Here is a 23,598-nt window from a genome sequence, read left to right as displayed (position 1 = left end):
TGGCTGAGGGCAACATTTGCTCAGCCTCCAGGTTGCTGTGGAGGCCCGGGGATGCCCACCACACCCCTGATGCTAGCAGCCTCTGGAGTAGGACAGGAGGACAGTCAGCACCAGGAGACTGCCCCGCTCCCAGCACGGCCCCAAGGCACTCGGTCACATCCGAGATGTCACACGCCATCTCATCGTGTGCTTTCCCCGGTCCTCACAACACTACTTCCTTAGCAGTGACAGAGAAGTTTCCTGAAGCCTGACTGCTGGTTTCAGAATCCTAACGCACTGTACACTCAGCACTTTCTGACCACACAGAGGAAGAGGGGCAGGATCAAGCCTGTTCCTTCCATCTTGGTGGTCAGCAGATTCTAAATGAGAATGGAGACAGACAGGAGGTAGGAGACAGTACCTGCTGGATGCAGAACTTCCGTACTGTGTAGTCCACTAGGACGGTCACATCCTCAACAGACACGCGGATATTCCCATAGGTCCAGCAGCCTTGGTCTGGCCAGTACTGGGCACACTTACACTGGAAGGAAACAGACATGCATCCCCTGACCTCAGGCTGCCCTGGCAGGTGCAAAGGGCCTGAAGGCAAGGGACCACAAAGTCTAGACTAAAGACCCCAGAGAGTCTATGGCTTCTTCCCTCACCTTGGATCTGTGCTTTCCCCAAATTCCTCAGCTTCCACCTTGTTTAGAACAATTTCACTTTGACACAGTGCCAGCCCCATACTTTCCAATCTTCCCCTCCACCTCTTCAGTTCAGGGCAATTCTAAAGCCATGTTACCTGCAAAAACCTGCACTCCCACAATGCCCCAGGTGATGCTCTGGGGCAAGCTGTCTGCACCCCTGGAACCAGCATCTGTCTAGGAAGAGGTCAGCAGTGGACTGAGGTAAACCTGCCAGGAGAGGCTAAACATCTGTTTTGTCACCTGGGCCCACACAGTTCCAAGAGTCAGAGGTGTGACTGGAGGAAAGTAACCTAAGGCCCAACCCTAGCACTATCCCTTCTAGGCACTGTGGAATGCTGACAACTAAAAAGATTCTGAGAAGGATCCCACAATGAAAATTAAATGCTGAGAAAATAAATCCTCACATATCTGATTGTGCTGGGAGGAGACAGATGCTTCAGTGCAGAGTTTGGGGGAAACGCCCCAGGATGGTGATCAAGGTGACTCAGGTCCATCCTTGAGAAAGACTGGCACATGGGGATTCCTCTCTGGGGCCTCTTCAGGACCCAGGACAGGCGCTGGCTGTGGCCCAGTGATGAGCACTGACTGACTTGGCAGCCACCAGAGGAAAAGGAGCATTCAGAAGGCTGCCTATGGCATCAGGATGAAGCCTCTGATTCCCTCGTACCCCTCAGGGTCTCTGCTCATATAGCTCCCTCCTCCAACTCTAGGATACACACTAAAGGCCGCAGAAGGTGGGGCAGGAAACCAGGGAATGAGGAACTAGGGAAGCCATGGGAGAAAAATTCCCCTGTGGCTTTTCCTTAGCTAATGACCTGAGTCTGTCTTTTGGGCTGTTTTGGAACCAGGGTGAGCTGTCTGGTGATCAGATGCAAGGAATATGACCCATGCATACCCTTGAGGTTCCTCTGAGGCTTCAGGCCACAGGAAAGCCTGGTGGATACAATGCCTGTGTCTGGATGAAATCCTGGCCAAGCAGTCACAAAGGGTACACAGCCAGGTTGAACCCAGAGCTCCACAGAGCAGCTCCTCTGCTGGTCAGGCCTGTATCGAGGGTTTTCCTCTTGAATTTCTCCACTCACCTCCTTTCTCTCCTTTAGGTTGGTCACCATGACAATGGTAGCTGTGTTTTGTTCCCAGATCATCCTCCAGAAATCATTCACTGTTTCTTCTTTTGGTCCTAAGGTGACCAACAGCAAAGACAAAGAAACCACACATCAAAGAGGAGGAGGATACTGGGGAATTAGGAATACCCATTCCTGACTTTTGGAAGCCCATGCCTAAAAGTCCCCAGTAACATCTAAGCCATCTGCTCAGCTACCTAGTAACTGCCTATTCCAAACGTATCCACTGTGCATGTGTCAGGCACCTCACTAGGACTGGGGACAGGAAAATGTCAAAATATAAATGGCTAGCTCTTTCTCTCTGCCTCTCCTTCTCTCTGTGTAACTCTGACTTCAAATTAAATAAATAAATAAATAAAAAAATAAATAAATGGAGCACAGGGTCTCCCAAGGACATTATAGTTGAGGACTAGGAATCATGAGTGCTCACTGCGTTATGAGCCACACAGAGAACTAAGCGCTTCCTATGGCGTGTACTCCTTCCTATCACACTCTTAGGTGGGTGTCACCAGCCCCAGAAATGTTGGGTGACTTGCTTGTCTTCCACAAACACTTTTCTAGGAAGCTACAAAAAGATTCTAAACAAAAATGAGGGAACAAAGAAAAAAAAGAGAAAGAAATGGAGCCTAACACAGCAGAGAAGCTGACGGAACTCCAAAGGTCTTATGAAAGGAAGAGCTCAGGACAACTGCCAGAGATTAGAAGGCAACCAATCCCAGTGGAACAAAAAAAAGAAGGTTCTGGAAGGATCCCAAGACACCCCCTCCCCCCAAGAAAATCAAACTTAAAAAATGTAGCCCTCGTGTATTTGAAGTAAGAGGAGATATACACTGCTAGTCATGCTGAGGGGCCAATTAGTGGTAGGCAAGCAGACAAGCAAATGACCAGGGGAAAAGGGCAGTCATCAACTCTCGGAAAGAGGGAACAAACTGCAGAAAGCAGCCCTAATACCCCACGTGAGTAACATTTATCCACTTGTAATAATGTAAGTATCAAAATAATAATGCTGCCTTACCCCAGAACCTGACTGACCGACTGGGAGATGGGAGGGGGACGTTTGTGACTGAGGGTGAGCTGCTCTGGAGAGGGTTAGGTGACCATCACCCACCAGAAGTAGCCAATGGGTCAAGACAGTGGCCTTGGGGGAACTGGGCTAAAACTGAGAAGAAGAAAGGGGAGAAGAATTTGCTTTTCTAAGTCTTACAGTTCCCTTTGACTTTCTAAAACCTTGAATTCCCTTAGGTAAAAACAGAAGCAAAATCATCTTAAAAAAGAGAAACAGAAAGAGACAGAAGTGGACCCACACGTGGAAGATGCACAGAGAGGCAGTGCTGCCCTGCGGCAGGATCAGGAAAATCTGGTGGAAGTGGCATCTGAGCCCTGGGCGGTTCAGAGGGGCACAGGCAGGAGCACTCTGGGCAGAGGGCCGGGGGCTAAAGCAAGGGAGCAAAGCAGCCCAGGGCTGGAAGGAGTTCTCCCGAGGCTGCTGTGCAGTGGTAGAGTGGCAGCAAACGGGTCAGAAAGATGTAAGCTCCAGAATCTACGGGGTGGCGGCCAGGCTAGGAAAGGCTTGCACTGAAGAGAATGGCAAATCCTCACGGTATTTTCATGAGAGGCCTGACTAAAACTTCGAATCAAATAGGGGGGTTACATTTTAGTCTCTGATGTTGAATCTTAAGTCTTGGTGTACCCAGGTGGAGGAATACAAAATCCTTCTGAAAACATGGCTCAGGGGCTCAAGAGAGGCAGCAGGTGGTCCACCCGATGGGTATAACAAGGTCTCTCGAGAGAACGCAGAAGAGAAGCAGGGTCAAAAAGTGAGGGGATCCTCAGCATGACTGAAATTCAGACAGAATCAAGTCTGAATTAGCAGACTAAGGAGGCCCAGGTGGATGGGCAGAACCGAGAGAGCTGGGGCCATGAAAGAAGGGGTGGAGCTTTAAGGAAGGGGTCATCCACAAATCTGGGGAGAAATCAGATTATATTTAAGGGGCAGAAAGAGGAACAAAAGTCAGAGAAATAACACCTAGAAAATAAGAAAAATCAAGAGAACTGAACATCAGGAAAGAATGTAGCAGGGCTTCAGGGTGTGAGCTGGCATGGACAGGTTCAAGAGGATGGGAGAGTGTGACAAGGTCTATCAGGAAGTCACAGATGACCTCTGTGCAACAAATATTTTGACACTATCAACATGGAAACAGAAAGAGGCTGCACAGGGTTGACGGTGCCACAGTCATCACTGAATAGGTGGTGTCTGAGCTGGGCTCTGAAGGGACAGTGACAGAGCGAGGGAAAGCTGGGCCTGCTTGGGTGATGGCCAGGTTCCTGGGAGACTGCAAGGGGAAGAAGGCTCTGAGGCTTTCCCTGTCCACTTTGCTTTATCTCTGTCTCTGCATTTATATGGTAGCTTCTAGAAGCAGTAACTATTGAACCTAGAAATGTGACCAGTACAATAGTCTGAATTTTAAATTTTACTTAAATTTATTTTAAATAACCACATGTGGCTACTGGCTATGGTAATAAAAAGTATAGTCACTTTCTAAACTTTCGGTTAATATATTTATTTGCTGTAAACAGTCCTCCCATCAATTAAATCAAATAAATATTCACTGAATGGCTGCATAAATCAGTGCTGGTAGACAACCACATCAATTACTTCCCACTGCTGTGAACATCAGGTATTTCTGCTGGGATCCCAAGATGGAAGTCACTTGTCAGACAGCTACTGGCTGTTGAAACGTGTGCAGAGCACGTGTAGGACCACAGCACCAGGCCACTCTCTGTCCCTGTTCCCAGACTACCTTTCTGCAAATCACAATGGAGTGCAGGCCTAGGAGCTTTGGGAGAAAAGCCAGCCTGGTCCCCAGGAGATGGCCAACCCTCTCTGAAGGCTGACTACAAATGTGAACTCTGGGACGCCACGGCTAGCACCCAGGGCCTCATTAGGCTGTATTGTGTGTGTGTGTGTGTGTGTGTGTGTAAAGCTTCTTTCACTCTTCATGCACATATACAAGGACTTCTTCTACAGGACTTGGATACTAAGTCACTTGTAAGGTGGATCACATTTCTTTTAGGTGATAACTAGTACAGAAAAGCTATTACATTCTGATTAATTCCATTAGCATTTGGAAGAAAAAACCCAAACCCACCTTGTGATCATGGTTAAGCCCAAGAATAAGAAGCTGTAATTACCTTGTGCAGCTATGAATTTGTTCTTTTCTTGGTAGCCCTGGGGTGGGGAGAGTAGGGAGAAAAAGAAAGTTCAAACCAAAAATGAATAGGAATGAAATTCTCCAGTCTGACTTCCAACCAGTTAACAAAGCCTCCCTTGTCAACTGGTCCAAGCAATCAACAAGAATTTCCATTCTAGAAATTCCTGAGGGATTAGCTTTGGACCCAGAAATCAAAGATTACAAAACTCAGATGTCCTAGTTAGTCTTTTCAAAGATGAACACTGGTATAGGAACAGCCCAACACCAACTCTTAGGCTAGACCACACTTCTGATGCTCATGAGCAGCTGACGATGTGGGCTCTGGTGTGAGTGGGTAAGAACCCTCCAGGCAGAAGCCTATGTGGTGTTTCAGGAATGAAGCTGGGAAGGACAAAGGGTTATTTTCTTGTTTGCTGAGGTGCAAAGACTTTGTGGGAACAGCCTGTGGGGACAGTGCAACAACTCTCAGTGCTTGCCAACAGGCCTCTCCGTGACAGGTGGTGGGAGACTCCCCAGAGAAGGAGCCTCTGAAAAACTAGTGACTTGCAGTTAACCCTCCTTTTCAGTCCTAAATGTTCTAGCTAAACATCTGTCCAACCTCACTTTCCGAATGCAGTGTCCACCTGAGGAGTCCTAGGGAAATGAAAAACCATTTGATTTCAGGCTTGTGAACCATCCCTGCCCCTCTCAGGCAGCAGTGAGAGGAGTGTCACAGACGGGACACCCTGTCACACAGAGCAGTGATGTAAAATGCAAGTCTGCTAGGCAGTGTCTACATGAAGGAAGGGCTCTAAATCCGAGAAGCCATTTCTATTCCACTTCAACCAGAGGCAGGGCAGGGTTGCTTCCCAACAAAGGAGGAAGCACGTTTAGAGTCAGCAACCTTGGGAAAAAAGGGTTTGGTGAGTGTAAACTGGCAGCCTACAACAAGCACTCAACACATGGCCCCTGAATTTGCTTCAGCAAAAGACAGAGTCTGGAGCTGGCACTGTGGTACAGCAGATTAAGCTGCCACCTTCAACACTGGCACCCCATATCAGAGTGGTGGTTTGAGTTCCGGCTGCTCTGCCTTTCTTAAAAAAAATTAATTAATTAATTAATTTGAAAGGCATAGTTACAGAGAGAGCGCTCATATCCATTGGTTCACGCCCCAGAGGACTTCAATGGCCAGGGCTGGGCCAGGCTGAAGCCAGGAGCCAAGAGCTTCTTCTGGGTTTCCCACATGTGTGCAGGGCCCCAAACACCTGGGCCATCTTCTGCTGCTTTCCTAGGAGCACCAGCAGGGAGCTCGATTAGAAGTGAAGTAGCTGAGACTTGAACCAGTGTCCAAATGGGATGCTGGCATTGCAGGCAGCGGCTTTACCTGGTACACGATAGTACACTATAGTCCTGCCCCCTCCCCTCTGGCAGCTCTGCTTCTGATCCAGCTCCCTACTAATATGCCTGGGAAAGCAACAGAAAATGACTCAAGTACTTGGGTGCCTATGACCATGTGAAAAGACCTAGACAGAGTTCCTGTCTCCTGGCTTTGGCCTGGCTCAGTCCCAGCTGGTGCAGGGAGTGAACAGTGAGGAGTGAAACAGTGCTGGAAGATCTCTGTCACTCTGCCCTACACACCAAGTTCAAGTTCAAGGAATTTCAAGGAATTGAAAACCAGTGACACTATGAAGTGGCTCACTTAGCCACTTACTTCTAGTTGGACTTTGCTACTCTACAGTCTGAGAAACGAAAATCTAAATTTTCTTGCCTCCTTTGCAGCTCAGCTCTTCACGAGACCTAGGTGCTTTGCAGCAGATGCTCCCCCCAGGACGTGGGGCAGGGGTGAGCAATGTGAGGTTGACTGTGCTAAGATCGGATCCCGAGGCAAGCATGGCTACAGCAGCATCCAGTTCGTCAGAGGCACCTGTGCAGAGGTTTCCCTGGGACAGTCACACGGCCTAGTTGTGTACACCGTTGGCTGCTCTGTTCTTAGCTGTGCAGCACGCAAGCTTGGTTCAATGGCCTTCCCACAGCTTTTGTAAACTACCTAATATCTTATAATACACCTCTACTTCCTGCTGAAAAAAGGGGGACAGTAAGTTGACTCTGTTATCTGCAATCAAGATCCCCAATGGACACATTTCACATTCAGTATTTCCCAAGATCAAGTCTCTCCCAATACCCCAGGCATCATTTCCCACCACTTCCCTTCTTACACCATACATAATTAAAACTGCAGTTTCCAGTTTCTTTCTTTTCTTTTCTTTTTCTTTTTCTTTTTTCTTTTTTTTTTTTTTTTTTGACAGGCAGAGTGGACAGTGAGAGAGAGAGAGAGAGAGAGAAAGGTCTTCCTTTGCCGTTGGTTCACCCTCCAATGGCCACCGCGGCCGGCGCATTGCGCTGATCTGAAGCCAGGAGCCAGGTGCTTCTCCTGGTCTCCCATGGGGTGCAGGGCCCAAGTACTTGGGCCATCCTCCACTGCACTCCCTGGCCACAGCAGAGAGCTGGCCTGGAAGAGGGGCAACCGGGACAGAATCCGGCGCCCCGACCGGAACTAGAACCTGGTGTGCCGGTGCCGCAGGTGGAGGATTAGCCAATTGAGCCGCGGCACCGGCCAAAAACACACATTTGAAGCATCTTTAAAAAAATCAAACTCCTCAGGGAAAACTTGGAATGACAAATATCCCTCCTAAAGCACAGCTAAGAAGTAACCAATAGATGCGAGCCAAAGATCACTCAGAGGAATAAGAAAAGCACAAGTTCCTTACATTGATGAATGAAGCGTTGATGTAATCAGAGTCTGGAACTCCTTCCACGGGTGTCAGGTGGACTCTAGAGTGGTCATCTAGGAAAAAAAATTCCAACAATTAATATTTCAATAAATTGCAATGTTGTTTCACAATGAACCAGGCCAGCTGAGCCATCTGTGTCTATGTATACAGAAACATACATGCAGGCTAACACACTATTTTAACAGCAAAAATTGGGAAACACCTCAACTATCATTAGGATACTAGTTAAATAAAGCTATATCTACTAAATGGACTACTAATATTTGATAAAAAGGAAAGTTTTTTCCCCCTAAGATTTATTTATTCTTTTATTTGAAAAGCAGAGTGACAGAGAGAGAGACAGATAGACAGAAAGAGAGCACCTACTAGTTCACTCCCCAAATGCCTGCAACAGGCAGGGTCAAGCCAGGCAGAAGCCAGGAGCCAAGAACTCCACGTGAGTGGCAAGAATCCAAGTACTTGGGCCATTATTTGCTGTCGGCCAGGTACATCAGTGGGAAATGGATTGGAAGCAGAGTAGTTAGGACTTGAACTGGTACTCTGATATCAGATGTAGGCATCTCAAGTGACAGTTTAACCTACTGTACCACAACACCTGCCCCAGCAGTGTTTCTTGACAGATGGACTGCCAATATATGTTGTTAAAAGAGAAACATCACAGTGATGCGTACAATTATATTTGAATATATGTAATACCCACATGCATATTTATACACAAATATGAAGACATAAATATCTATAAATATCTGGTATAGTGGTTTTTAATTTTTTGGTCCTATATTCCTCCAATGAAAATTTTAGCAGTGGGTCTGGCATTGTGGTATAACTGGTAATGCTGCTGCTATGATGCTAGCTTCCCACACAGGTGCTGGTTTGTGTCCTGGTTGTTCCACTTCCAATCCAGCTCCCGGCTGATGGCTTAGAAAGAGCAGTGGAAGATGGCCCAGGTGTGTGGACCCATGCTGTCCTCAAGGCAGACCCAAATAAAGCTCCCGGCTTTGGCCTGGCTGGCCATCTGGGGAGTGAACCAGCAGTTGGAAGATTTCTCTCTGTGTAACTCTGACTCAAATAAGTTAAAAAAAATTTGGCAGGTATCTCTAATATTTGCCTCATTTATTGATAAATCATATATGCATACTAATATATATTATGCACTCAAAATATAAAAAAATTTAAATAATGAATTAAAAAAGCAAATGGGGCAGGCAACAGGCTAGTAGTTATGATGCCTGCTATTTCTTGTGTTCAATTCCTGGCTCTGGCTCCTGATTTCAGCTTCCCACCAATGCAGATCTTGGAAGGTAGCAGTGATGGCTCAAGTAATTGGGTTCCTGCCACTCAGGTAGGAGTCCTGGATGGTTTTCCTGGTTATTGGCTTCAGCCTAGCACTTGGAATCTTGGTCATACATGTTCCTCTCTGCCTCTCATAAATAAATTGAAGTTCAAACATCCTCCTCTCACCACTGGATTATGCATCCCATTCTGGAGACAACTGGCCTAGAAAAATACTTGTAGGTTATGGGTCAAATAATTAGCAGTGGCTAATTCTGGAGAGGGGTTACAAAGATGATTCTGAATTAGAACTTGTTTCAATGAGCACTACAAAAAAACCACTGTCACCGCCACCACTACCATCACTACCCAACCCATTTCTTATCTGGCCCAAGTGAAGCTGCTCTCAATGGTTTCCTATAAACTTCGCAGGCTTGCCTTGCCACAAAACTCCTGGGCTCACCCTGGGAGTCATAGGGCTCTTTTCAGCCCAAAGGCTTGACATTAATCTTGTTACTAACCCTCCTGTGATCAATTGTAAGATTCTTTCCATCCTCAGGAAATCCCAAGAAACCCTACAAACACTCACAAGGCAAGATGTTTACATATCGATTTTTTTCTTTGTTTTCTTCCTTGGAGGCAGCCTCACAGGTGGCCTGGATAGGACAAGCAGGAAGAGCCTGAAAGGTTAAGAGAAATTGGAGGAGTTATAAACTGGGACAAACAACAAACATGCAAACTGCTGCACCAAACCCTGTCCTGGCAGCAAGTTCTGATCATCATAAACTCTGTAGAGTTTAACATTAAGAATCCCCAGGGTAGCCTGGTGCTGTAAACGCCACCCGTGATGCTGGCATCACAATATGGGCACCAGCTCCAGTCCCAGCTGCTCCACTTCCAATCCAGCTTCCTGCTAATGTGCCTGGGAAACCAGAGGATTGCTCAAGTACTTGGGCTCCTACACTCACATGGGACACCCGGAGGAAGTTCTTGGTTCTTGGTTTCAGACCTGCCCAGCTCTGGCTGTTGCAGTCATTTGGGGAATAACAACAGATCTCTCTCTCTCTTTCTCTCTCTCTGTAACTCTGCCTTATGTGCTTGGAGGCCTGTTGCAATGGTGAGTCAAGATGGATCGCCTCTGTAAATTGGAGCGGGGGCACCGGCACTGTGGCATAGAATGTAAAGCTGCTGCCTGCAATGCTGACATCTCTTGTAAGCACCAGTTCAAGTCCTGGCTGCTCCACTCCCAATCCAGCTCCCTGTTAATGTGCCTGGGAAGGCTGCAGGCAATGGTCCAAGTGCCTGGGCTTGTGCACCCACGTGGGAGACCCAGAAGAAGCTCCTGGTCTTGGTCTGGCCTAGCTCCAGCTGTTGTGGCCATTTGGCGGGGGGAAAGGGTATAAACCAGCAGATGGAAGATCTCTCTCTCTCTCCCTCTCTATTAACTCTGCCTTTCAAGTAAGATTCATAAATATTAAAAAAAAATTAAGAGTGCAAACAAAACTGTAAAAACAGGTCACTTGCTGTTGTGTTAACCACCATGCAGAGATGAGCTGCATCCCAGGGAGAACTTCACATTAAGGCTCTGGAGAGCCAAAATACCTGGGCTCTCACTGGAGTCTGGCAAGGGGGCACGGTACTCAGCCTCCGACATGAGGCAAGGAAGCAAGGCCTGGTAGGTGAGTGGGAGAGAAGGCATTTACAAGGGTGCAGCAGTTGGGAAGCAGAGGATTTGGGTGGGTAACACTAAATTTGTTATGGTTTTGGCAAGTGTAAATTAGCTAGCACAGGGAGGTATGTGGGGAAATATAAAATGGTTTGACATGAGATATGAACTTGAACAATCTGTTCAACTTTCAGCCTGCAAAACCAGGATAAGAACATCTCTCACAAAAGGGGTAAAGAGAGACCATCTCTTTTGTGGCACAGAATAAGCATTCAGCAAGTAAGCTTTATGAGCATGAGAAGGTAAATTTTATTATTTGAACTGTTCTCCTCTTACAAGTTCCATATATTCAAAACCAAGAAAGCAAAAAAGGGATGCCGTTACAAATTCCAACCCAGACAACCTTTCTGATAAATTATTTGGAAATCTGTTTTATGGGCCTTAGAAATATTTATACTTTTGGATCTAGAAACCCCACTATGAAGACCTACTCTAAGGAAATAAAAATTTCTATATTCAAATCATTTTACTTTGGGGCCAGTATTGTGGCACAGCAGGTTAAGCTGCTGCCTGTGACGCTGTTATCCCATATAGGTGCTCTGCTTCTGAGCCAGCTCCCTGCTAATGGCCTGAGAAAAGCACTGGAGGATGGTCCAAGTATCTGGGCCCCTGCCACCCATGTTGGAGACCTGGATGAAGCTCCTGGCTCCTGGCTTCAGCCTGGCCCAGTGCTGGCTGTTGTGGCCATCTGGGGAGTGAGCCAGCAGATAGAAGATCTTTCTCGCCCTCTGTTTCTCCCTCTCTCTATAAGTCTTTGAAAATAAATAAATACATCTTTAAAAAAGAAATTATCTACTTTACTATTATACAGAATGGTCCCAAACTGAGAACCACCTTTGTACTCAGCAGCAGGAGAAGAACAATTAAGCAGGCTAGGATTCTGGTATTATTTTTCTATTCATCCTTTCAACAAATACATATTGTGTGCCTATTAGGCACTGGGCTAGGTACAAAGGGACAAGTCAAACACATACAGTTTTGGCGCTCGCAGACAACACAAATTTGTGGGTGAAAGACATTAAACAAATATATAATTACATACTATGACAAATGCAACAAAAGAACAGAGATAAAGTTATCAGAGAGGGCCAGATGCAGATGAAGGGGAGGAGGAGGTAGCAGGTAGAGGACAGTGTCTGAGCAGTATCTGCGATGACCCATAGGCAAGAGGCAGAGGCCTGGCTGTGACAGGAACTGCAGGGTCAGTGAGGGCATCACATGGAAGGAAGTGGGAGGAGATGAGTTTAGCAAGGTCAGCCCATTCATTACCACGTAGGTCCCTGAAGAGGGTTTCAGTATTAAAGTGCAGGAGGAAATCATTAAAGGTTTAGAATGTGATCCAATTTACATGTTAAGGAATAATTGGCTGCTCTGAGGAAAAAAAGATTGGTGAGAGGCAAGAATAGCAGCATGGAGAGGAAGCATGGACAGAGGTCGGTACAGGAAATGGATGCCCCTGAGATACCTTCTGGAGCCAGGATGATCTGATCTGGAGATGAGATGAATGGAAGACGGAGTGAGCAGAGAAAGAGACAAGAATGAAGGATGACTCTTGGGATTTTGGCTTTGATAATTAAGGAGAAAATTAAATATAGGAAATGCCAGCCCAAAGGGAATCATTTTGCCAAACTGAAGCAAGAGTTTTAAGAAAGGAGCAAGGGGCTGGCATTGTGGCACAGTAGGTTAAGCCGCATGCAGGTTTGTGACACTGGCATTCCATGAGCACGGGTTTGAGTCTCAGCTACTTCATTTCTGATCCAGTTTTCTGTTAATGCACCCCAGTGCCTGGGCCCCTTCTGCCCACATGGGAGACCCAGGTGGAGTTCCTAGCTCCTGACTTCAGTCTGGCCCAGACCTGGTCATTGTGGCCATTTGGGGAGTAAACCAATGAACAGAAGCTCTCTGTCTCCGTTTCTCTGTCATTCTTCCTTTTAAATAATTAAATAAATACTTTTTTTTTTTTTTTTAAAGAGGAGCAAATGTATTTCCTGGGAATCAGCATGACTGTGGCAGGAGAAATTACAGTGAAAGACCCAAAGATAAGAGAAATTAGGGTCTCACAGCCCATGTGGTCTCATCTTCAGAGTTTAAACCCCAGAGGTTCTCACATTACCTTACTGGGAGGAAATCTACATACAAAGAGGGGAATAGAGCTTCCTGGGCTGAAGTCTTACACACAGAGCAGAGACCCTGCTTCAGACTGGAACTGCCCAGGTCACGGGTGGTTTGCTTTCTTTGCCTTCACATAAGCTAAATGTCCACAGGTTTCCACCACCCCAGCATCCCTACTCCCTTAGTCTTCATGAAAACAAACACACACAAAAACCCCAGGACTCCAGGCAGGTACAGGTTGTTAGAAAGTAACAGGAGCCACTTTTTGACGGGAGGAAATAAAAGGCTTGTCCCACAGAACACAGTGCTAGGTGCACAATTCAGACTAAGGAGCCCCATCCAGGGATGAAACAATGGGGACTCTACTTTTTGCTCCTGCTCTGAAACACCCAGCCCTCTGAGTTAGGACCTAGCAGCTACACCGAAGCCTAGAGGACATTACATTTTCTACCAACACTAGGTGGCAACAGAGACCATTCATTTTCTGCTCATTTTTTAACTGGAACCAAGACTACTATTCTTTTTTTTTTTTTTTAAAGTCAGGTTTTAAATCCCCACTCCCACCCCACCCCACCCCCAAATTTGTTTATATTTATTTATAAAAGTGAATCATTGGGGCAGGAGCTGTGGAACAGCGGGTAAACCGCAGCCTGCAGGGCTGGTATCCCATATAAGTACTGGTTCCAGTCCCAGATGCTTCACTTCTTATCCAGCTTCCTGCTTTGGCCTGGGAAAGCAGTGGAAGATGGCCCAAGTCCTTGGGTCCCTGCACCTGTGTGGGAGACCCTGAAGAAGCTCCTGGATCCTGGTTTTGCATCAGTTCAGCTCTGGCCGTTGTGGCCATTTGGGGAGTAAACCAGTGAATGGAAGACCCCTCTCTCTCCACCTCTCTGTTAACTCTGCCTTTCGAATAAATAAATAAATAAATCTTTTAAAAAAGGTGACTCATCACCCAATTTAACTTAGAAGTTCTCTTTGGGCTCTTCCCTCCTTATAGCTTCTTTCTTCTCTTCTTACTTACAGGTGATTTTGGAATTTTGTGTTTATCGTCACCTTGCTTGAACTTATTTGTATCACACTTAACAATTGTCCTTTCAACAATTTATTATTATTGCTCAGTCTATTTCTAGATAAAAATGGAATCATAGTCAAGCAGTGATCTCTTTTTTGGGGGGTCAACATCATGTTCTTAAGATCCACCCAGGTCGTTGCGTGTGTAGTACACTTACTTCAACCATTTTGCAGTGCTCCAGTTTGGGACTGTATCAACATTTATTTATCTGTTCTACTACTGATGAGTATTTGGGTTGTTGGAAGTTAACAGTCCTTTTCTGAAAATGAATTTGCATGTGCTTCTTGTATTTATGTGCAAAAATTCCAGGTGTGGGATTCTCTAACCTCACCATATAAGGTTTGCAAAGTATTTGTACCAACATACACTCCCATCAGCCATAATGAATTACTCCAGCCATTCTGTATCCTCATCAGCATTTACTATTTAAATGCATTAAATGCAGTTTTAACTTACATTTATCTTATTATGAATATTAATGAATATTAACAGCTTATTGGTTAAAGAGTTTCCTCTTCTGTGAAGTACCTAGTCAAGGGTTTTCTTCATTGTTCTACTGGGTTCTTTATTTTCTCATTGATTTGTAGGAGTTATTTATATACTCTAGATACTCACCCTTATCAGTTATCATTACAAGTACCTTTTACCAAGTTTGTGGCCTGCCCTCTCATTTTCTTTACGCTATCTATTTTCAGAAGTCAAAGTCACCAATCTTTCCTTTTCATCAACATTTTAAGTCTTAAGAAATCCTTTCCTATTAGGTGGTCATACATACACTTTCCTATATATTGTCATCTTTATCTTTTATCATTTTGTCTTTTAAATTTCCATGTTTATACATCAACTGCAAGTGATTTTTTGTTGGGTATGCGACAAGTGTTCAAGTGCATTTACTCTCACAGGTTGCCCACTCAGCCTGCACTATTTATTGTAGAGGTCATCCTTTCCCACACCAAAATGGCAACAGCATTTGTTTCCATTCACACAGGGATCTGCGTCCGGGCTATCTTATTCCACTCGTCTATGTATCTGTCCCAGCGCCAATACAGAACTGTCTTAATTACTAAAAATTTAAAAATAACTATATCTGGTAAGGCAGGTCTCCTCACCTTGTTCTTCTTCTTCAGGAATGTCTTGGCTATTCTTGCATCTTTTCTCCTCCATATAAATTTTAGAATCAGCTTGTCAAGTTCCACAAAAAACCTGTTGGGATTTTTATTGGAATTGCATTGAATCTACATATCAGTTTGGGGAGAATTGACATCTTTACAATACTGAGCCTTCTAATCCATGAGTCTATCTCTTTACTAATTGAAACTGCTGTCCTTTAATGTCTTCAGACATTCTTATAATTTCTCAAAAGGTTTTGTAAAATTAATACTAGGTAATTTATATTCTGGATGCTATTGTAAATAGCATCTTTCAAAAAGTATATTATTATTAGATTTCCTGCTTGTGGCTTATGTATAGGAATGTGTTCATTTTTATGCTACTTTTGCACCCTTGCTAAAATTACTTATAAATCCTAATAATTCATCTGATGAATATGCAGGTTTTTCGGAAGACAATATTCTCTCTTGTGAAAAACCTGTATTTCAACTCTACCTTTGCAATTTTTAAATCTTCTATTTCTTTCCTTGTCTCTCTGTTCTGTGTAGGGACTCCAGTATAGTACTCAATCTTACTCACTGACATTTGCATCTCTTTCAAATCCGCTCACTTAAGACCACCGAATGCCCGAACACTCTGCAGTGATGGGAAATTCACCATCTTCCAAGGTAGCTCTTGGAACAGTTCTACTTAGAAGGACACAACACCCAGATTCACAATTTGTTTTGTGTATCCCTCACGCTCAGTAGTATAAAACCCAGATGTGAGCTGACACCTTCTCTGGCCTTCACAGAGCCTGAATTCCCAATTCCCTGGATTGCTAAACTCCAAAGCCCTTGCCACAGTGGTTTCTGACAGTTCCCATAGGATTTTGGCTCCAATTTGCTTATTTGGCGACGACTCCTCAGTGTAGACGCTATTCCGCCCCTGCCTCAACTTCAATGCCACACTCAGTCCTAACATGAGATGACACGCATGCCTTCTTTACGTGGCGATCCAGAATTAAACCGACGGTAAAGACGTGACATTCTCAGGAAGTAGGTTGTGGCTCTCATACACAGATTCGGACGACTTCACTGGCCCTACCTCTTTCCCTCTCATGCATCCCTTTCCTTCCAGGAGTTAACCAAATTTTATTATTATTTTTTTTCTTGTTAAACTTTTAATCTGTTTTGGAGACCTCAGTGACTTTTCAAAGTATTTCTTTTAAAAAAATTTAGTGCTTCCTCCTAAGACAAATGCTGGTGAATAAAAAAAAGTTCCAGCTTGTAAATCTAGGATAAAAGACATCGTCTGAAATTTCCAACTATGGTAGGATTCATAGAAATGCTACAGTCTCTCATTTTGGCTTGTAAAACCCTGAAAACAGTTGGCATGTTCTACATGCCTATTGTTCCTTCAGCTGTTCACCTCTATGGTCTAGTTTCTTTCCAGAACAACATCTCATTTGGTGATAATACTTTTCACACCAACCTGACCACAAGACTCCTGGCACAGTTCAAACTAGGCACAGTAACTGCTTTATTCTAGATGTTTTACATCCACTAAAGCATACTAAGGCCCGCTAGCTTTATTTCCCATATTAAAAACAAATTGTGTTTAAAAATATCTAAAAAGAATATGTATGCTGAAAAAGAAAAACAAATAATTCAGTAGAAAGTACAAGTTCCCTTATCTTCTACTCTTGTAGGCAGGCCAGTGTTCAGTTCTCAGTACTCCCCCAGACTTAAAATGATGCATTAACATACCTACACGGGGCTGGCACTGTGGCATAGAGAGTTAAACTTTTGCCTGCAAGCCAGAATCCCATATGGGCACTGGTTCGAGTCCTTGCTGCTCCACTTTCAACCCAGTTCCCTGCTAATGTACTTGGGGAAAGCAGTGGGAGATGGCCCAAGTGCTTGGGTCTCTGTACCCACATGGGAGACCCAGAAGAAGCTCCTGGCTCCCAGCTTCAGCTTGGCTCAGTTGTGGCCATTTGGGGAATAAACCAGTGGATGGCGGATCTTTCTTTCTTTCCCTCTCTCTCTATATCTCTACATTTCAAGTAAATAAATACATCTTAAAAAACCAAAAAACCAAAACCTACACATACAACACATACAAAGAAATACCTAGATATATTTTAAAACAAAAATGGTATTACAGGGGTGGGTGTTTGTCCTAGTAGATAAGATGCCAGTGAGTACCTGGGTTTGAGTTCTGGCTCCTGATTCCATCTTTGCACTAATGTAGATCCTGGAAGGCAGTGGGTGATGGCTTGAGTAGTTGAGACCTTGCCATCCACGTTGGTGACCTGAACTGGATGCCTAGTTCTCAGTTTCAGCTGTTGTGGGTATTTGGGAAGTAGGCCAACGGATGGGAGCTATTTGTCTCTCAAATACTTTTTAAAAAAGGGATTCTACCATGTATATTAAGCTGTGATATATTTTCTCACAACAATTATGACCTTTTATTTAATGACAGAACTTCATAATGGATGTAAGAAATGATTTAGCCATTCTACTATTTGGTAAATATTCTATTTTCTTTGCTAGTATAAACAACACTGGAATAAACACCTTTGTACAAATATGTATTGGTACACATGGAGGTTTTTGGGTAGACAAAGTCCCAGAAGCTAGATCGGGTAGCAAAAGCATTTAAATTTTGACTACTACTACCAAATCATCCTTCTAATGCTATTTCAACTTAAACTCCCCCACTCATATATAAGAAAATATCTCTATCACCCTACTTTTGTCCATACCTGATATCCATCTTCAAAAATTTTCAAATCTGACCAGTACAAAATGATTCATTTTAATCTATACTTTTTACTGGACTGTTTACCCTCTCATAGGTATGCAGACGCTCCTGATAATTATGGAAAATTCTCTACCTGTGACCCAATTGGTCACTTTTAAAATATATCAGTTTTCAATGCTTTCCACTCTGGCATCTGAATCTTTTTCCTGATCTGATAATGGTAAAAATACTCTTCTGTGATAGTAGACACAAACTAGTGTGCATGCCATGTGCTATTCCTTCCCCGCCAGGGCTGACTGACCTAAATACAGCCAGACTTGACCCACTTTGAGCCAGATTCCCTTTCCAAGGATTCTGAAAACTGTGAAGAAGCAGGATCTTCCTTAGGGCAACTCCAGAGTCACTAAGATAAGGCCCACTCTGTCTGAAGCTTGGTCTTCCAACTCATCTTTTTTTTTTTTTTTTTTTAAAGATTTATTTATTTATTTATTTGCAAGGCAGAGTTACAGAGGCAGAGGCAGAGAGATTGAGAGATGTCTTCCATCTGCTGGTTTACATCCCAAATGGCCACAACAGCTGGAGCTGGGCCAATTGGAAGCCAGGAGCCTGCAGCTTCTTCCAGGTCTCCTGTGAGGATTCAGGGGCCCAAGGACTTGGGCCATCTTTTACTGCTTTCCCATAGCAGAGAGTGGGATCAGAAGTGGAGTAGCCAGGACTTGGGATACTGGCACTGCAGGCAGCAGCTTTACCTGCTACACCACAGTGCTGCCCACCCCCACTCATCTTTTGATTCCTCTGGCTCCCTCAGTTTCTTTCCAGTCAATAGTTCTGCTTGTTTTCTTGCTTAGTTGAGCTGACTTCTCTTGCTTTACAAAAGTACCTTAGGTGACTTTGCAGTTAATAGTAGTTGAGAGATTGCTGGGAGAAATGTAGGTGAAGTGAACCTATTACTGGGTTCAGATGGAAGGAAAGGAATTGTCAATCAATTTCCAGGCTGGGAAAGAGCAAGCTGCTCACAGTCAACTGCTGTACAACTGCTACTTTAGTGACTGCTTGCGATCACCTGGGATGTGTCACAGCTAGCAGTAAAGAGGTGGGGGAGTCCCAATTAAAAGCAGACGAGAAATGCTGAACCCAGGAGGACTACTTCTGACATTAGATAACAAAACAAGAAAAGCCCAATTGCAATATCAAATGTTCCTCTCAAATGGCAGTACAGACTCAGGGTTTTTCTAGAACTATGTTATGTATTTGCTGAACCAAATGTTAAGATTTCAGTATTTGCTGGCTGCTGAATTTAAAGTTAATAGAATGTACAAATTTCTTGGGTTGTTCATGTGAAAGACAAGGCTTTTTATGGGACAAATGAAATAATGCTGAAGTTCAGAAACACAGAACTAACTTCCAGAAACCTCTATGCATCTTGCTTTCATGATGAAAACTGCACAACGAAGTAGCTATCATTGTTCACGGAGAATCAGGAGGCAAGCATAACATGATCTGGAGGGTAAAATACATAAATATGGCAGAAAAGCAAAGAGCTAGCACCTGGAAGAAACCACAGGCATTTACCAAGGTGGATCATGAAAAATTGTAGGAGTAATTGTTGCTACAAATTTTGGGGATGTTACATCAAGGAGGGGAAAACCTAACTTTGGCTAAGGCCAAATTTCTAGTTATATTACAGTCAAACAAACTTCTGCAGCCCCTTAACTGGCCATGGTTCTAATGGTGGGCTAGGCTGGCCAGTGGAAACCTAGACTGAATGATGAATTCAGCTAGATGATAATGAAAAGCCAGAAAACTCCAGGCACAAAATAGAGATCAGAGTGTTCCATGGGCTCTAACTGACACTACACCATGTCTCTCACAGGAGTCACAACATGTGCCTTGATGGAGGGTGAAAGATACTGGCTTCAAAATGGAATTTTGAATTTCAGTGGGATGGAAGGAGTGCTAGAAGCCATGGTCATCAGAACTCAGATATCTCTGTTTGGGATAATGTCATTAAAGTTCCTAATAATGGAAATGGGAGGCTGCCAGCTCAGGTTAATTCAGGGGCCCTACTAGGGCACCATCTTAGATAATGGGCCCTATCACCCAACTCCTAGGGATGGGTAATTTCACAGACCCAGAATCCTTTATGAGGTAAGGGGGAAAGTAGGCACCTGTAAGAAAGAACCCTGCCACAGCACACCAACACTCATACAACATGAACCCCCACTCCACATCTTTCCCTAACCCCTACAAATCTGCAGATATTTGCTATGGTAACTGCGTACTGGGTAAAGGGAAAGGCATCTTTTGTGGTCTATTGGGTTCTGGTCTTAAGCTAATTCCTGGGAACCCAGAATGCCACTATGATATGCTGCTTCAAATGGAACCTCTGCAGGCCAGGTAATGGGAGTTTTGGCCTTAACCGGCCTCTTAGTAGCAGCTATCTATTAAGCAGCAGAACACCCAGATGCATCCCCTCACCTCACTGGGTAAGGAGTGTTACAGAAAGCACAAGTGTAAGCTCCTGGAGCAGTGACCTCTCGCCACCAAAAGGCTAAATCCTGAGTTGCAGGGCAGAAGTGAAAAGACAGTCCATTCACATCTTTGAGTTTAGTGATGGTGTGGAGTGTACAATAACTACTAGCATTAGTTATTCTGAGGTTGTAAATGTGTTTTCTCTTTAAGGTGGGTAGACTGCCTGAAGCAGTTTCCCTCTCTCATGGCAGGGGCAACCTCAGTGGTAAGTCATCTTGACTTTTCTGTGTTGTATGATCAGATTCACTATGATTTTGTCTCACTGTTTCACAGAACATCAACTATGTTAACATCAAGCTGTCAGAACTCAAAGAGCAAGAAGTTATTATCTTAGATATACAAGCTAGACATAAAAATACAGTGGCCTGCCAATCAGCCAAGTTTTCTGAAGGTCAAAGGTCTAACGCATGGGAACAGCTCCTCTAACATAAGCTGCTGCTCCTTGCCCTGCCACCCCTTCCCCACTGAACAGGAAGAGCAATACTCACTGGATCACTTTGGATTTTGGAGATGGGATAAACCACATATTAGATCCTGCTCTGAGTGATCTGAACAGAGAAGTTTCTCCAGCTGGACATAGGCCATGGAGATTGGCTCTGATAGATTCTATGGGACTCTAAAATGTCTGTGGTAAGGCTGAACAGGAGACTCATAACAAACAACCCTAGGAAACGCGGACAAGACCACGATCCTGTTGGCAAGACTACACACCTAGCTTAGTCCTGGCCTGTAGAGCAGAGAACGTAAGCCTGACCATGGACACTAGGTACCTAGCCCACATGACTTCAACTCTTCATCACAAACTAGCTATTACAGGAACCAGTAAGCTATAAATCTGGACATGCCATCAGCTGGAAGTGACATGTATAGAGCACCTGCTACAAAACACTCCTTCGACAGTCACTTCTGATTTCCTGCTGACATCAACAGTTACCTGGAGAAGAAAAATGTCCAGCCTGGTACACAAATGGCGCTGTGCTGAGAGTAGGCTGCTGTGGGTAACTTAACTGATGACTCTAAATACATTTAAAAGAGAAATCCTTCAGTAATCTGCACTCCAGCTAAGTTATCACACTATCTCACCAGAGGTCAGGATCTAAACCAATCCATGGGTAGTGGATAATGGGAACAAGAAGAATAGGAAACACTTATGCTCCCCAGACAGCACTCACTGCTAAGAACCCAGGATGTCAGCCTTTCCCTTGCTACCCTAGTGTTGGCTCAGTGAACTCATGAACATGGGGCTGCAGTGGCACAGTAAACATCTCTCCAGAATACAGAAATTTGTCTACCATGCCTAGAAAACACTAATAACTCCAGGGATTTATTGCAATACCTTATCATGGGATCTCGGAGGAATATCCTTCTCCAAATAAAGAATTCATTTCACAGAAAAAGTATAGTAATATGGTCATGTACACCATTGCCCAGAAGCAGTTGGCATTACAGATTACAAAATACTGTAATGCCTATCACAGACCCAGCCACGGTGCTGAGGCTGGAATGCTGCTGACATGATGATCTCAATCAATAATGACAATTAAAATGGTGGTGTTTTAATTAATTCCTACCTGGTAAACACCCCCTCATGTCTTTACTTCTTCCTGTCTATTTGCTACGTTGTACCTGGTGACTTTCTCAAAATGCCAATGGAACCACATCACTCTCCCCTTAGCCCATCAGGTGGATCAGGTGTGAGTAGTGATGCACTCAATAATCACTCCTCCTTTCATCCTCATTACCAGAGCTCCCATTCTGTGGGGTTGTCTACCCATTTCCTACATGACCCAGGAGTAATCTGGATTGGTCTCTGCCAGCCACAGTAACTCTCCTTTTCCCTTGCTCATGGCTGGATTAAGGTGGAGCATGTGATAAGCAGGGTCCCTGGAAGTGTCTGGGAAAATTTTCCTCACTGATAAAAGGAAGAAATAGTTAATCCTTTTCCCCGAACCTTGGTATATATGCATGTGCTGCCTAGAACTGGCACAGCCATTTGACATCAGGGCAGTCACATCAGGAGGCATAGCTAACACATGACTCAGTAAAAAGATGTAAAGGAAACAGCTGAGCAACGACTGAGTTGATGAATTAGCCATCTCTGGAACCACGCCTTTAAATCCATTCCCCTCTCTGTAATCATTACCATTTCAGGGCACTCTACTAGCATTTCTGTTGCAAAGACTGACTGACTGACTCATCTGAAAGTCAGAGTGACAGAGACAGCGAGTGAGAGAGATTGATCTTCCACCTGCTGGTTCACTCGCCAAATAACTATAATAGCTAGGACTGTGTCATGTGGAAGCCAGGAGGCAGGAACTCTGTCCAGCTCTCTCATGTTGGTGGCAGGGACCCAAGTACTCAGACCATCATCTGCTATCATCATCATTAGTAGGAAGCTGGTTTGGAAGCAATGGTGGGACTTGATCCCAGGCACTCTGACAGGAGATGTGGGTGTCCCAAGTGGTCGTTTAACACACTGTGGCACAATGCAAACCCTGTACCAGCACTTCTAGCCTTAACAACTGTTACAGTCCGTAACTGTATTCCTGCAATGACTTGCCCCAAAGGTTATTTCCCTTACAGCAGCTAGATTCATCTTTTCAAAATACGTATCAGGTTGGTCCACGACTTTCCACTTCTCTTGTGACAATCCATAAAATCTACAGTCAGGCCCAGCTTTCTATCACAGTTTCAGCTCTTACTACTTCCTTGAGTCCCTGCCCTTCAGCCACACATAACACTTCTATAACTTTCTGAAGGTGCCCTTCCCTTCTCTCACTCACCCTCATCTCTGACAATCTGCTCTTGCTGTTTCAACGCTTGGAATGTTCTTCACCCCCCTTTCCCTGATGTCCTTGCACATGAGTAGGTCTCAGAACAGTGTTTCTTCAAGAAAGCTCTTCTGACCTGGGATCAGAACTAGTGTGCTAGGATCACCAACTAGAGGCTTAAAAATGTGCTCTACTTCCTTGAGGGAGCTATAGAAACACATATATTGTATATATATATACAAAATCTTGGAATGGGTGCTTAGCTTAGTAGTTAAGATGCTGGTTAGGGGGCTGGCGCTGTGGTGCAGCAGGTTAAAGTCTCAACCTGGAGCACTGGCAGCCCATTTGGGCTCCGGGTCAAGTCTCAGCTACTCCACTTCTGATCCAGTTCCCTGCTAATGTGCTTAGGAAAGCAGTGGAGGATGACTCAAGTCCTTGGGCCCCTGTACCCACATGAGAGAC

The 23,598-nt window shown here is 44.6% G+C and overlaps 1 protein-coding gene across 8 annotated transcripts in view; it reads right to left on the bottom strand.

The window, feature by feature from the left end:
• The window catches only part of PTPRA (protein tyrosine phosphatase receptor type A), a 147,784-nt gene that overhangs the window by 14,745 nt on the left and 109,441 nt on the right, over window positions 1–23,598 (bottom strand). For 5 of the 8 annotated variants that reach the window (XM_008256241.4, XM_051845207.2, XM_017341731.3 and 2 more), the window contains 5 exons: window positions 9,655–9,745; window positions 7,770–7,846; window positions 5,003–5,039; window positions 1,769–1,866; window positions 401–520 (listed from right to left, as the gene is read on the bottom strand). In XM_008256241.4, coding sequence (XP_008254463.1) covers window positions 401–520; window positions 1,769–1,866; window positions 5,003–5,039; window positions 7,770–7,846; window positions 9,655–9,745 — 423 coding nt within the window. Of the gene's footprint in view, window positions 1–400; window positions 521–1,768; window positions 1,867–5,002; window positions 5,040–7,769; window positions 7,847–9,654; window positions 9,746–15,084; window positions 15,179–23,598 lie in introns of all 8 variants that reach the window. The other 3 variants (XM_070052012.1, XM_070052011.1, XM_070052013.1) reach the window with 1 other exon arrangement.

This window comes from Oryctolagus cuniculus, chromosome 11, assembly GCF_964237555.1.
Source record: "Oryctolagus cuniculus chromosome 11, mOryCun1.1, whole genome shotgun sequence".
NCBI classification, from domain to species: Eukaryota; Metazoa; Chordata; class Mammalia; order Lagomorpha; family Leporidae; genus Oryctolagus; species Oryctolagus cuniculus.
The sequence above is the reverse complement of the archived record's forward strand: the minus strand, read 5'-3'. Positions and strand labels throughout refer to the sequence as shown.